The 12,306-nt window shown below is 42.2% G+C and overlaps 1 protein-coding gene across 3 annotated transcripts in view; it reads left to right on the plus strand.

The window, feature by feature from the left end:
- The window catches only part of ZDHHC8 (zinc finger DHHC-type palmitoyltransferase 8), a 195,575-nt gene that overhangs the window by 163,368 nt on the left and 19,901 nt on the right, over nucleotides 1-12,306 (plus strand). For all 3 annotated transcript variants that reach the window (XR_006275845.1, XR_005289038.2, XM_038373389.2), the window contains exons 5-9: nucleotides 780-882; nucleotides 5,552-5,643; nucleotides 7,608-7,740; nucleotides 8,761-8,878; nucleotides 9,754-9,863. Coding sequence is in view for 1 of the 3 variants with exons in the window: in XM_038373389.2 (XP_038229317.1) it covers nucleotides 780-882; nucleotides 5,552-5,643; nucleotides 7,608-7,740; nucleotides 8,761-8,878; nucleotides 9,754-9,863 (556 nt within the window). In the remaining 2 variants the exon portion in view is untranslated. The remainder of the gene's footprint in view (nucleotides 1-779; nucleotides 883-5,551; nucleotides 5,644-7,607; nucleotides 7,741-8,760; nucleotides 8,879-9,753; nucleotides 9,864-12,306) is intronic.

The raw sequence follows: 12,306 nt of genomic DNA on the forward strand, positions 1-12,306 counted from the left end.
TTAAAAAGAACATAAACTTGTGGGACTGCTTTTTCAATGAAGAAGAAGCTGAACATCTGCATTTACCTGAATCTACATCACATGGACCAGATTAGTACCTATCGTAAACACAAGTAACTCCATTGAAATGCTTATAGTTACACCATCTTACACCACATATAAATTTGGCCTAAGCCACTGGCAGTGATCATCATTGCCGGTCTCCATGCACATTTTTGTTGAGGATCCTGCATCTTCATAGATCATGGGTTTTCACAGTGCTATATGTGCTATAAATTCCAGTGTGCATTTTAAAATGAGAAGACAGTTTGGAGAGATGCAGGAGAGAGATCACTACTCTGCTACCTTGATGTTCTGGGACATGGCCAGTCCCAGGTGATTGTATTCCTCTGGCTTGCAAAGGAATGGACCAGCTGACTAGCTCCTTGAAGCTACTAGAGACTGTAGAAAGAATGAAGTAAAGTAAAGTAGGAAGGGAGGCATGGGGACCGTATGGCTTCCAAATATTCAATATTGTGTTGGACACTGAGGAGCAGATAACTTTAGGACTCATGTTAAACAAGAAATTAACAGCACTGATAGACTGAAGTAATTTCTACTGCTTAATTCCAAGACATACTTCAATGTGTAATTTTAAAAAAAACCTAAGAAAGATGGGGATTAGTTACTAGATTTCTAGTTCAGTGAATTCTCTCTCCCCTTCCATTCCCCCTTCCCCCCTCCCCCCCATCTCCCTTTTCCCTGTCATTGGGCACAGTTTCCTTAACTCTGGGATGTAGCATGGCTGTCATGTGTGTGGCTGGATTGTTCTTTATCCCAGTCATTGGTCTCACAGGTTTCCATATTGTTCTAGTGGCACGAGGGCGTACAACCAATGAGCAGGTAAGAAAACAATTCTACTCCATGTTCCTGTCAGAGATGTGGGAGTTGAGAAGGATCTCTTTCTTAGGGGCGGATAAAAAGAAGATACAGTGTTTAAAGATGGGCAAATCAGGTTGGGTAAAGCAACAGCTGACCAAACCTTAACACTGACACTCAAACTGATGCTTTACCAAGGGTCTAAAAAGGTTGAGTAACTTTTATTCTCAGATTTATGTTTGACTACATTTTGGGCAAGCTCCAGGCACAGTGGAACAGCACAGGCCTATGTACCACTTAAGTCCTACGTAAGTCTCTCAAAACAGGGTTTGAGTGGTACATGGAGCATTGCCAGCCTCAAAAGTTCCAAACTCATGAGTTAGACTCAAAACAGGATTTAAATGGTACATGGAGTATTGCCAATCTCAAAAGTTCCGAACTCATGAGTTAGACTCAAAAGAATCATCACATTTTTTAAAAAAGAAGATTAAATCATGCTTTGTTCTGTCTTCTGATTTTGTTGATTCTGTCAGCTGCTCCTGCCTGCCCACAATGTGTGTAACAATGAGCAGCTTTGAGCTAGTTCATTGCCACATACACACTGATCCAAGCTCATTCTGCTGCTCCAAAACCTGTGCCGGCCAACATCTTATGACAAAATACCCAGTGGAACTTGAATTTCCACAAAATTATTCAAATGTGCAGAATGTGCTACCTGATGATGCAGGGAATCTATCAGCATCTTCCCAAAATGCCACTTAATTAATATGGTGTCTCCCCAGCCACACATTGGCACCCCTAACAGTTAGCTTTCTGCCCCACTAACATTTGCTCCAACCCTCTGGCCCACATCATTTATGTGCCTCCACATCTGCCCTTTGTCCCCCAACACATCTCTTCTCCTCCTGCAGCTATGGAGATTCTTCACTCATACCCTTTCAGGGTGGAAACAAGGGGGCAGCTCCAGTAGGGTCCTCTATTTTAAATAGATGCTAATACTGCCCTCCTCACTGTAGTGTCTTACTATCTTCCAAGAATGTATTAAGTGATGTGACTAACGTCAGTCACATGTGGTTCGTCCTCTCTCTCTCATCCTCTTCCCACATGGAGAATTGCATGTGCAGTGGAGTGTTTTGTTTTGGTAGGATTTTATTTTGGGGGGGATTCTCTTTACACATACGTACTGCTCTGTGTGCATCAGAGAAGGCAGATCGATAGAGTGCACCTTTCACTTGGAGCAGAAGGTTTGTAATGGTCCTTAGCTCCTGGGCAAATTTGTGCCACAGTTTCAGATCAGCCCTGGAGAAAGCTTTGTCTCCTGCACAGAGGCTTACCTATGTGGTAGAAAGTGCCATTGTGCCTGAGAAGCGGAGTGGTTGACCATAATTTTCATCCCAGAACTTTAGACAGTTGTTTTAGATATCCTGGGCCCTGGCCATTGAACACCTGCAAAGTAAGGACCAAGATCTTGAACTTGATCCTATTCTATGGTAAGCCAATGCAGAGAGCAGAGGACAGGTTTGATGTGCTCACCGCAGCCCCTGTTACTGAGACGATGTGCTGCACCATTCTGTACTAGTTGGAGTTTCCTATGGGCTGATGGCTTAATGTCCAGGTACATTACATCGCTGTTGTCCAGACAAAGTGCTGAAGTGACAAAGGTATAAATAACTGAGACCAAGTCACTGGCTAAGAGACTCCATCACATCCTGTCGGCAGTTAGGCATGTTAGGAAGCATTACTTGCAAAGCTGCTATATGAGAGCTTAGCATCAGCAAGGAATCTAAACCAGTTGTGGGTGTTTTCTTTCAACCTAAGGAGACTTCATAGTGTCAGTAAACTCTTAAAAATGCTTTCCTTTGCCCACCAGCATCACCTCTGCCTTGTTGGGGTTAAGCTCCAACCAGCTGTTCTTCATCCATGAGCTGATTTTGTCCAAGATCTGGGCCCTCTTGGTGGTAGTGGTCACCTGTGGTAAAGAATAGGTAGAGCATTGTGTCAGCTTCATGCTGCTGGGAATTGAATCCATGTTGTCATACCAACTCACCCAGTAGCTTCGTGTAGAGGTTGAATAGGACTAGAGAGAGACTTGATCCTTATGAGACTCCACATCTGACAGGTCTAGTGGCTGAGGTGCAATAACCCATCACCGCTCTTCTGGGTGACACTGCTTGGCTTTTTCTGCTTCCTCCACCCTTCTTGTGAAAATGGTACAGCTGTTTTTTTCACACACCCTCACACCCTTTACCTGAAAACTCATGTCACTTCTGAGGGGAGGGGGAAATGCTTTGCTTAATGCCTGTTGGGATTGGCTGTCCTTCCCCAGGGGGCTGGGAAATGGCAGCTACTCAGAGGGGGGCTTTCTCCGTGGTAGCCTGAAAATTGCATAAGGCCCAGAGCTTTGTGCCTCACGGCAAGCCTGTCTGCATCAGGGGCTCAAATCGTGTTACAAGACTTGGTGGCACTTTGCATAGGCCTCATGCTAGCCCTCTGCAACCAGGTGAAATAGTCCTTCTGGATTTCATCCGGGCTAGAAAGAAGAAATACTAGAAAACTCTAGTCTCCTTGTATTTCCAACTAGTCTGAAACTGAAAAGTGTCAGAAATTGTTGTAGTTAAGACTCACAGCAGTTCCAGGAAAAAATGATGTTCAGATAAACTTTGGATAACGCATCCAAATTTGATCTGCTTACCTGAGCTGCCAAATCTCTTGAGGTTCATCTATCTGTTATGGAGTTCCTATCTCTCTGTGTTATTTGCCCAAAACTAAATGAACCTTTCATTGAATATCTCATCTTCTTTATCATGTGGACTATCTGGCCCTGATTGGAGGATGGGCTCCATGATCCATCAGGTCTTTTGCAGAGGAAGCTCATTCTAGTAATTAAAGCACAGGCCCGGGAGTGAGGTAATGTGGATTCTGTTCCTAGCTTTGGCACTGACTCACTGTATTAAAGCATTCACTTTTCTCTGGCAGCCTCAGTATTGAATCGCTTTCCTCACTATCTGAAACAATGAACAAGCAAAATGTGCTCAGCTGCATTTGTCCCCCTTTTCTCCTGTTTTTTTTTATAGCCAGTTAGAGCAGATTTCTGGTGTTTTGCTAGAAATTCTTGGTTAGTGTGTCCATGCCAGGTGTCACTATCTCTGATTATTCTTATTAAAGAGGGTATGATTTCGGGGTGTATAATAGTTGAGTTTACATTATTCTTGAGCTTTTGGAATGACTCAGGAACTCATTTATGGGATCAAAATAACACAAGATGTCATCTTATCACTGTATTTTTAGTTCCTGAATGGAATGAACAATACCCTTCAGTTCCACAGCACCTTCCACCTGAGGATCTCAAAGTGCTTTATACATAATTCATGTAATTGACAGTGTAGTCTGTGAGCTAAGGAACTATTATCCTCGTATTATAAATGAAAAAATGGACAATGAGGTGCCTTTCTCAAGGTCAGGCATTAGGTCAATGACTGTGCCAGGAATACAGGCCAGAGCTGCTGACTCCCAGTACTGTGCTTTAGCCATCAAGCCATTCTTCCCAATCTCCAGAAGAAAAGATCTCCTATATTGGCCTTCTAAATAGGTTCCTGTTGCATTAAAAAGGCCAGCAACAAAATTGGAACACCAAGACAGTGATTGCCATTTAATCTTTATACTTGGTGTGGTGCAAGTCATTAAATTTACAGCAGTTATATGGTGCTCGCTGTACTTAGTACTAAGTAAGGACTATCCCGTGACTAAGAAGTGTTACTTGCAAATGGTAACTCTCATTATTTTAATGGCACCCCTGTATTGAAGGATCTGGCTTTACTGAGATTTATCCAAATATGACCATTTTTACCTTTTTGTCTTCCCACACTGTGCAACGATGGTATGATTCCATACCCTCTAGAAGCAGAGCCCTGCAAATACGCAGATATCCGCAGACCGTTTTTGCGGATTGCAGATCAGATGCAGATATCAGTTTTGTATCTGCTCAGGGCTCTTATCTGTATGGCTAGAATGACCCTTATCGTGAAACTCTGTCCCAGGCACACAAAGTTTTAAGTAAATCCCACCAGTCTAGAGGGGTTTAACAATTAGGAAAATAGCTAATTCCTAGGCAGATGTTATCATTCTATAACTGCCCATTATGGGGCTTCCTGGCACCTTCCAGATAAGAATTAGGATTGGCCACTGCTGGAAATGGAATGCTGATCTATATGAACCATTTGGTCTCATCTAATATTAGGAACATAGGAAGGGACAGGTCTGGGATTTAGGAGCTACTAGAGTATGTCTTGCCAGGGCAGAGGAAAGGGAAGCAGGCCAGATCAGCCAGCCAGGCTGAGGGCAGACAGGACTCTGGAACAGGAAAGATACGGGGAGATGGAGCTAGTGTCTGTGGATTGCAGACAGGGAGCCTCGAATTCTCTGGATTTTTGGGCAGGGGCCTTTAGCTTACATGCAGATGGTAGCATAATGGGGGGGTGAGAGCTTAGGAAGTTGTGTTAAGGTTTCTTATGTTGTTGGGGCTGACAGAGCGAGGGAGCAGCACTTACAAGAAAGAATAACCAGTTGGGGAAAGTGAAGCATGGTGGATATGCAGAACAGCGAGGGCTGGAATACGCATTCTTGGGGTTCTAAGTGTTAATGGGTGCCTCTTCTACATTTAGAGCATTGAGCACTGCACTGAATATTTTTCCAGGTGACGGGTAAGTTCCGTGGGGGGGTGAATCCTTTCACTCGGGGATGCTGTGGTAACGTGGAACATGTGCTCTGCAGCCCTCTGGCTCCCAGGTAAGGAAGAATGTTGTTCTTAAACTTAGTCACAAGGTAAACAAAACTTAACGTTCTGAGCCACCCCAGAATCTGGCCCCGTTCATCCCCGGTAGTAGTATCTGCTGAGGAGAGGTACAGTATGTCAAGAAATTGGCAGAGCTGAGGGGAAGCTTGTACAGTGCCTGCACTTTGCACAGCTCTTAGTCTTGCCATTCTCATTTAATATAATTCACAATCTTCACTCCCAAACCAAGTATTTATGGCTAGCAAGCCATGTCATATCGACTGCTTTTTCTATTTACTGAGCCATTTTATAATAAGACTAGCTTTTTTTCAAAAAACTAATAATTGGGGTTGATAGCCTGTTCCCGCTCCCTGCTTTTCTCGAACATGGCTTCATTACGTTGTTTATCCAGTGAAATTCAATAACTGGAAGGATCCATGTCAGCTGTAATCTTCCTAACGTAACATATTTTCTGCATGGTACACTGCCCTCCAAAGTACACATTAAGATTCTAGTCACTGCTGGAAAGAAATGAAGTATCTAAAACCATCCTTTTGCCCCTTAGCTTTATAATTAATTCAAGGCAGCTGTTGCTTTCCATCTCACAGACACCTTTCATCATCATAAAACAGAGATTATTTCCCACCTGGTGCTACGGTTTGCGATTTTGGATTTTATTTATGGTTCCTTACTTTTCAGCAGATTTATTTGTGCCTGTGCCCTTTGAAACAATGGTCACGAACATTAATGTTGCTATAGAACAGAAAAGAATCAACATAGATGTCCAAGATGCTGAGCTGTCCATCACACACACACACACACACACAGACATATTTTAATTGTAATGGGAGTGGGCTGAATATACTTTTCAAGGTGCTGAGTTGTCCCAACCCACACACACTATTATCTCTAGTATGTGGTTTTTCTTGATTAGACAGCAAGCAAAGCTTAGCAGGCTGTTCCTAGTGTTAAAGTGGTAGTACTGGAATCAAAATTTCCTGAACTGACCAAAATCATGAGCACTTGAATTAGGTCCAGCAACTTTAGGAGAGCAGGAGGTTAAAACCCATATGCACCTAAACTGGACAGTCATTTTTCCTTTGTAGTCTCTTTGGTAGGATAGAGTATTGAGTAGTATCTTCACTTTTAAAATGCCATTGATGTACTCAGAATTTTAGGAAATATAGTCCTAGTGTTTTATCAAGGCACATTCAAACTGTCACATATTTCTCCCTCATGAACTTATGGGAATCACCAAGCAAACCATCACTGCTGAGGTGTCCTGTCCACTGTCCAAATTAGAAGAAGCTAGTGCAGATATTCTGATCTCATGTCACTGGGTATCAAATGGTGGTGCTGTCTCCTTTAAGTTTATCAAATTGTTTTACCTCCATTTATTGGTCCCCAAGAAGTGAAAAATTCTATCACTTTTCAACCAGCTCCCAGTAATGCTCCTTTCACCATAAAATTGGTGGGTTTTGGGGAGAAGAGTGATGTGGAGAGATCCACCAGCTCAAAATCCTTCCTGTGTTCCAATTTTATCATCCCTAGAAAGGGTCTACCTTTCCCACGTCTCCTGATATAACTAAACTCTTCTCGGTGCTTGTAAATCAAGCCCTCTCCCGAAACACAATTGGCATGGCACATTACTACTCATGTCTCCTATAGAGCTGTCAAAGTCCTAGGGAAATGCTTTTACTTGGTTGTGTGGCTGTGTGCTACCCTCTTGCCCCTCCTCACCTGAACTGCATTGGAGACCAGTGTATCAAAATTGCAGGGTTTTTTTATTGGTGGCATCTCCTGTTCAGCTCCTGATTCACTTTAATCTTTGTACCTCCTGGGCAAGCATTCACTGAGATAAATGTCCTTCACTCATGTAGATTTTGCCAGATCTCTTCAATCATACCCTGCAAATATGGGGGTTTTCTTGTCTGCATGCCAAGGGTTTTTTAACAATTACTATTGAATAATCAATCAGGTACATTGTTGAGCCAAAGAAAAAGCAGGCTGCAAGTGTGAAGCCTCCTTTCTTCAGACCAGATCTTTCCGAGCGACAGATCACAGTGAAGATAAGTGACAATGGGATCCAAGCCAATCTTCACCGAAGCAAGGTAAAGCCGCCTTCAATACCCTCTGTCTACAAGTACGACTTGAAAACCAGTACTAGGCTGAAAATAACTTTTGTTATTGGGAGGCTCTTAGAGATAATACACCTCTGGAGGAACATGAAGGAAGTCAAGTCCTCTTCCCTGCATTCTGAAAGTAAATTAGGAATAATAGTGCCAAGAGCTATTGACTCTTTGAAGGTCCTCCTACAGTACTCCAATGGGAGAGCAAGAGAAGGATGAGCATTGGTTCTTTATGACAGTTAGTTAAGAGTTGGCACAGGTCTTTTCACTTCCTGGCCATTGTTCTGTTTTTTTTTCTTTTCATTTTTTTAATGAATCCATTACATTGTGCTGATGGCAGGAGTCCTGGCACCATTAGGTGACCTGGCTTACTTGAGGCAAGCAACGAGCCTCAAACTCCAGCAGACACTGTGAACCAGTGCATAGGGCATAGGACTGGAACCCAGGAGAACTGGGTTCTATTCCTAGCTCTGGCAGTGTGACCTTTGCAGATCATTCTACATCTTGGTGTCTCACTCTCTGTTTGTTTGTATATAATGGGAATAATGATGCTTTTACCTTAGTAAAGTGCTGCAAGATTTATGGTGCTAAGTGTTATAGACATTAGAAATCATCTCTCAAGCTTTGTGTAGTGAACTCCTGGAATGACCTCCTTGGTAATAAAGGAACACTAGTTGCTGAGGGTTTCTCTGCACGGGGAAATGCCGACAATGGTATGCTGTGTGTTAATGTACATGAGGTTAAACATGATCTGTCACTCTGTGTAGATAAGGACTGTTTGGTTTAAAATCAGGTCAGTTGAGTGCGGTTAAACTCGGTTTTAGACATAACAGGCCTATGTATGTAGAGTGCTAGATTGTGTTTATCCCCATGTTCGTTAACAAATAGTATACCGCTATGGCATTTCCCAGTGTAGACAAGTCTTTAGAATCTATAATACTTTAGCACATGTTGCTGTCTAAACCACTTGAGGAAAATGATTGATTCCATGCTTATTTTCAGTCTAAAGTTAGCCTGGAAGGTCTGGAGGATAAAACCATGGACACCCAGCCACCTCTGCCTCCTAAAGGAGATCCAAGCAAGTATTCTGAACTAAAGGGGCAGCTGGGAACCAGTGAAGGTATGGTAGCCTAATCAATACTTTATTTTTGATGCTATGAAAATATTTTGGTGTCAATGGGCTTTCATCGTTCTTCTAGAACCTTCATGGAATGTGGATTTTTTTGTGCTTTTGGGGAAGCTCTTAATCCTCCTAATTCTTAATTCGATAGAGGATTTGATATAAGTATAGAATTCACTGCACACAGTAAGAGGAAAACACTGCACTTACTTCAGAATATATCACTTTGATACTGGGTAGGCAAGTATGTGTATTTGCATTTCAGCTGGGATGAGATCCAGCCAAGGACCTGGCAGAGGTCATTTGGAATTCCAGAAAGAGGGTTGTTTGGCTTTACAGTAGAGATAAACCCCTAGACTCAGAACTTGGATGTGTGTTCTAGTCCCAAAGTGTTCTAGTCCAAGTCTATGGTTAGGCCAAAGGAGACAGCTGAGAAGTCCTAACTTTCTAGATCCAAACACCCAGAATGTGGGGGTATTTAGTTTGGACCCAGCTATATTTTGCAGTTGGGGGAAGAGGTAAGTTGGCAACTCTGGCTTTAGCTACCAAGGACCTATTATGTCTTATGTTTTTCTTGTTTTATTTAGATTGTAAGCTTTATGGGCCACAGGATGTGACACATATACATGTCCAATCCTGCAAAGAGTTATAGCCATGCGTGTAGCTACTTCCATGTGGAGTCCCATTTACTTCAGTGGGACTCTGCGCATGAGTACGTACACACAGAGTTTTAACCCTTCGCAGGACTGGAGCTCAATTTGTAAATTGCCATGTATATTTTTTGGGTTTATATACAATTCTGTAATCTTATTTATTAATGTGCCATTTTAGACATACTGTTAATGCACATGGTCTGTTGACATTTGTTTTTCCAGAAAGTGGTCTTTCACCTAAATTGATCAGTCCCCCCACTCCTGCCATGTATAAGTATCGACCAGCTTTCAGCAACAATCCCAAAGTCCACTACCATGCTGCAGCTGAGCAGGTGAGCACGCCACAATGGTCTAGAAGAAATTGTTCCAGACGAGTAGTAGGCTACTTCAACCTGATGTACACACTGAGTGTACAGTACTTTCTGTGTGAAATCATCATTTTTTTTTCAGTACTATTGTAATTGTCATGATGCCCTACTGAAAAATGTGCCAAGTTGCTTTACCAAATTTTGGACCTGATCCTGAGAACTCTCAACTCCTATCAGCTTCAACTGACATGAAAGCCAGTTCCCATTCACGACAATAGTAGTTTGTTTCTACTTAATACTTCTCAGGATCGGGCCCTTTAGGCCAACAGATGACATGCTTTGGAGATGCCTGAGAATGTAACCTCACAAAAAGGGCTTTAAAAGAATTCCTTGTGGGTATATATTGTTGTTAAAATGAATATAAGATTATGTACATTTAAACTGCCTTAACACACTTTTAATGCTTGAGTTACAGGGTTTTTTTAAATGACCTTTATATTATCTGTTAACAGAAAAGAAATTAAAGTCATAACAGTTAAAGGGACACGCTCTGTCCTGGAAAACAGGCTCAGAAGTTACTGGTTTGTTCTATCATGTATGTTGCCAAAATCCATGCAAATGTTTATATGTGGATGGATATTTCCCCTTAAACAAAGAGCCCAATGCTATTTCCTTAAAATTAATTTCAGCAGCAATTCCATCTTCTGCCCTACAGTAACATCCAGGGTATACCTGCAATCAAGGGAATGAATGTAGTAGAGGTATGAAATAGAAGTCAGATTCAAACTTCCAAGGGGTTGTTCTAAATGGCAGTGATGGGGGTAGGGGTAAAGGGGGGCTTTGGCAATGTCCTTTTAACTTTGAAAATGAAGGCCGTGCCTGCTCATTCTAGATATCACTGGTTCTTCATCAGCTTTAAAAACATGAGGTTTTAGTCTTATTGCATGATCTACTTATAAATCATGCTTTCCAGATCTGTCTCCTGAATGAGGCAGAAATTGCCTTGTCAAAGGGAGCATTTCAGAACGTGAGTACTGCGCCAAGCTGGCTGTATCAAAATCTTATTATCTCATCTTCACTTTATTACTCGACAAATGGCTTGCCAGCGAGTTCCAAATGTTTTAACAGGCATCAGCTAGCACTTAAGCTGAAATGTTGATGTGTGCAAGCAGGGTAGTGCAGTACCGACAGTATTCCAGGTCCAGATGCAGTGCCTGACATAACCTCCAATGGATGAATCTTTTTCTCCATTTGGGATGTACTGCAATACCGATTCCAATCAGACGAGGGGAGTGGTGGGTTCTGGTAATTGGGTATAGCGTCTTTAACTGCTAGGTTTCTGGTTCAAATCTAGCCTAAGATGACAAAGTCACCTTAGGCTGACTGACCTATGTCAAATGAGTTTAGTGGTCTTTGTAGTAGACAAGTGGCCACATCACAGAAACTGGTACCAACAGGCAACCTTGCTGGCAGTTTTAGAGGACTGAATAGATACGGTGACCAAACCACATTTAGGGGGTTGGGCGTAACTGTCCTCTCGCTTCAGGCTTGAAGTACAGTGGTGGACTGGTGTGAAGATTGTGCTGCTACTCCTGAGTTGTACCAGGTCTTCAGCCTGTCAATCTAGCACCATTCATGAGCAATAAAAACAAATTGTGGGAGGGAGAGCGGAACACCCAGTGGGAGGAAATAGGCCAACCACTTGCATCATTTCTTCCCCATTAAGCAGAGTCCATCATTCCCTTTTCCAGAGAAGAATCCAATCTATCTCCATGGTGGAGGAAGGTAGTGAACTATCGTGCACATTTCTCTATCTTCCCTCTCAAAGACACAACCTTGAAGTAAAAATGAGTATAAAAGCACCCTTCTGTCAGTTATGCTTTTTTTGTATTTTTTCCTTTTCCTTTAAAAAAAAAACTGAAAGGAGAAAATACGAGCTGTATTGATTGCCTTTCTGATTAAATAAGCATTCACTAATCATTCTTTTTTTTTTTTTTTTGCAAAGTTCCAATAACCAATTCATTGTCAGTTATGGTGAAACTCATCATAAGGGACCAGCCAAAATCAGTTGCTTAGCAGAGAATGGCCTTTAGGTTTGAACAAAATTATAGGCAATCTTACATATGCTATAAAGTGGATGCTTACAACAGAGGGGTTTTCTTCATGGTTTCAATGTATATAAATAAAACATGGGTTTACATTTCCTTGTCTGGTATAGCACTTTCTCCCACACAGCACATGCAATGGGAAAAACTCCTTCACTTCTGCATCAAAGCCACAACTTTTGAAAGTGACCTTTGACCGAGGGTGGCTCAGTTTGTGGCCTCTCAACTTCGAAGAGCTTTGGCCTATATTTCAGAATCATTGAGCATTTGTCACACCATTCAACGTCAACAGGAATCTGGGGGTGCTTAGCACCATTAAAAAGCCCAAATTGTGTGTGGCTGGGTTCTCCGAAATGAAGGTT

Source organism: Dermochelys coriacea, chromosome 15 (genome assembly GCF_009764565.3).
Source record: "Dermochelys coriacea isolate rDerCor1 chromosome 15, rDerCor1.pri.v4, whole genome shotgun sequence".
Classification (NCBI taxonomy): Eukaryota; Metazoa; Chordata; order Testudines; family Dermochelyidae; genus Dermochelys; species Dermochelys coriacea.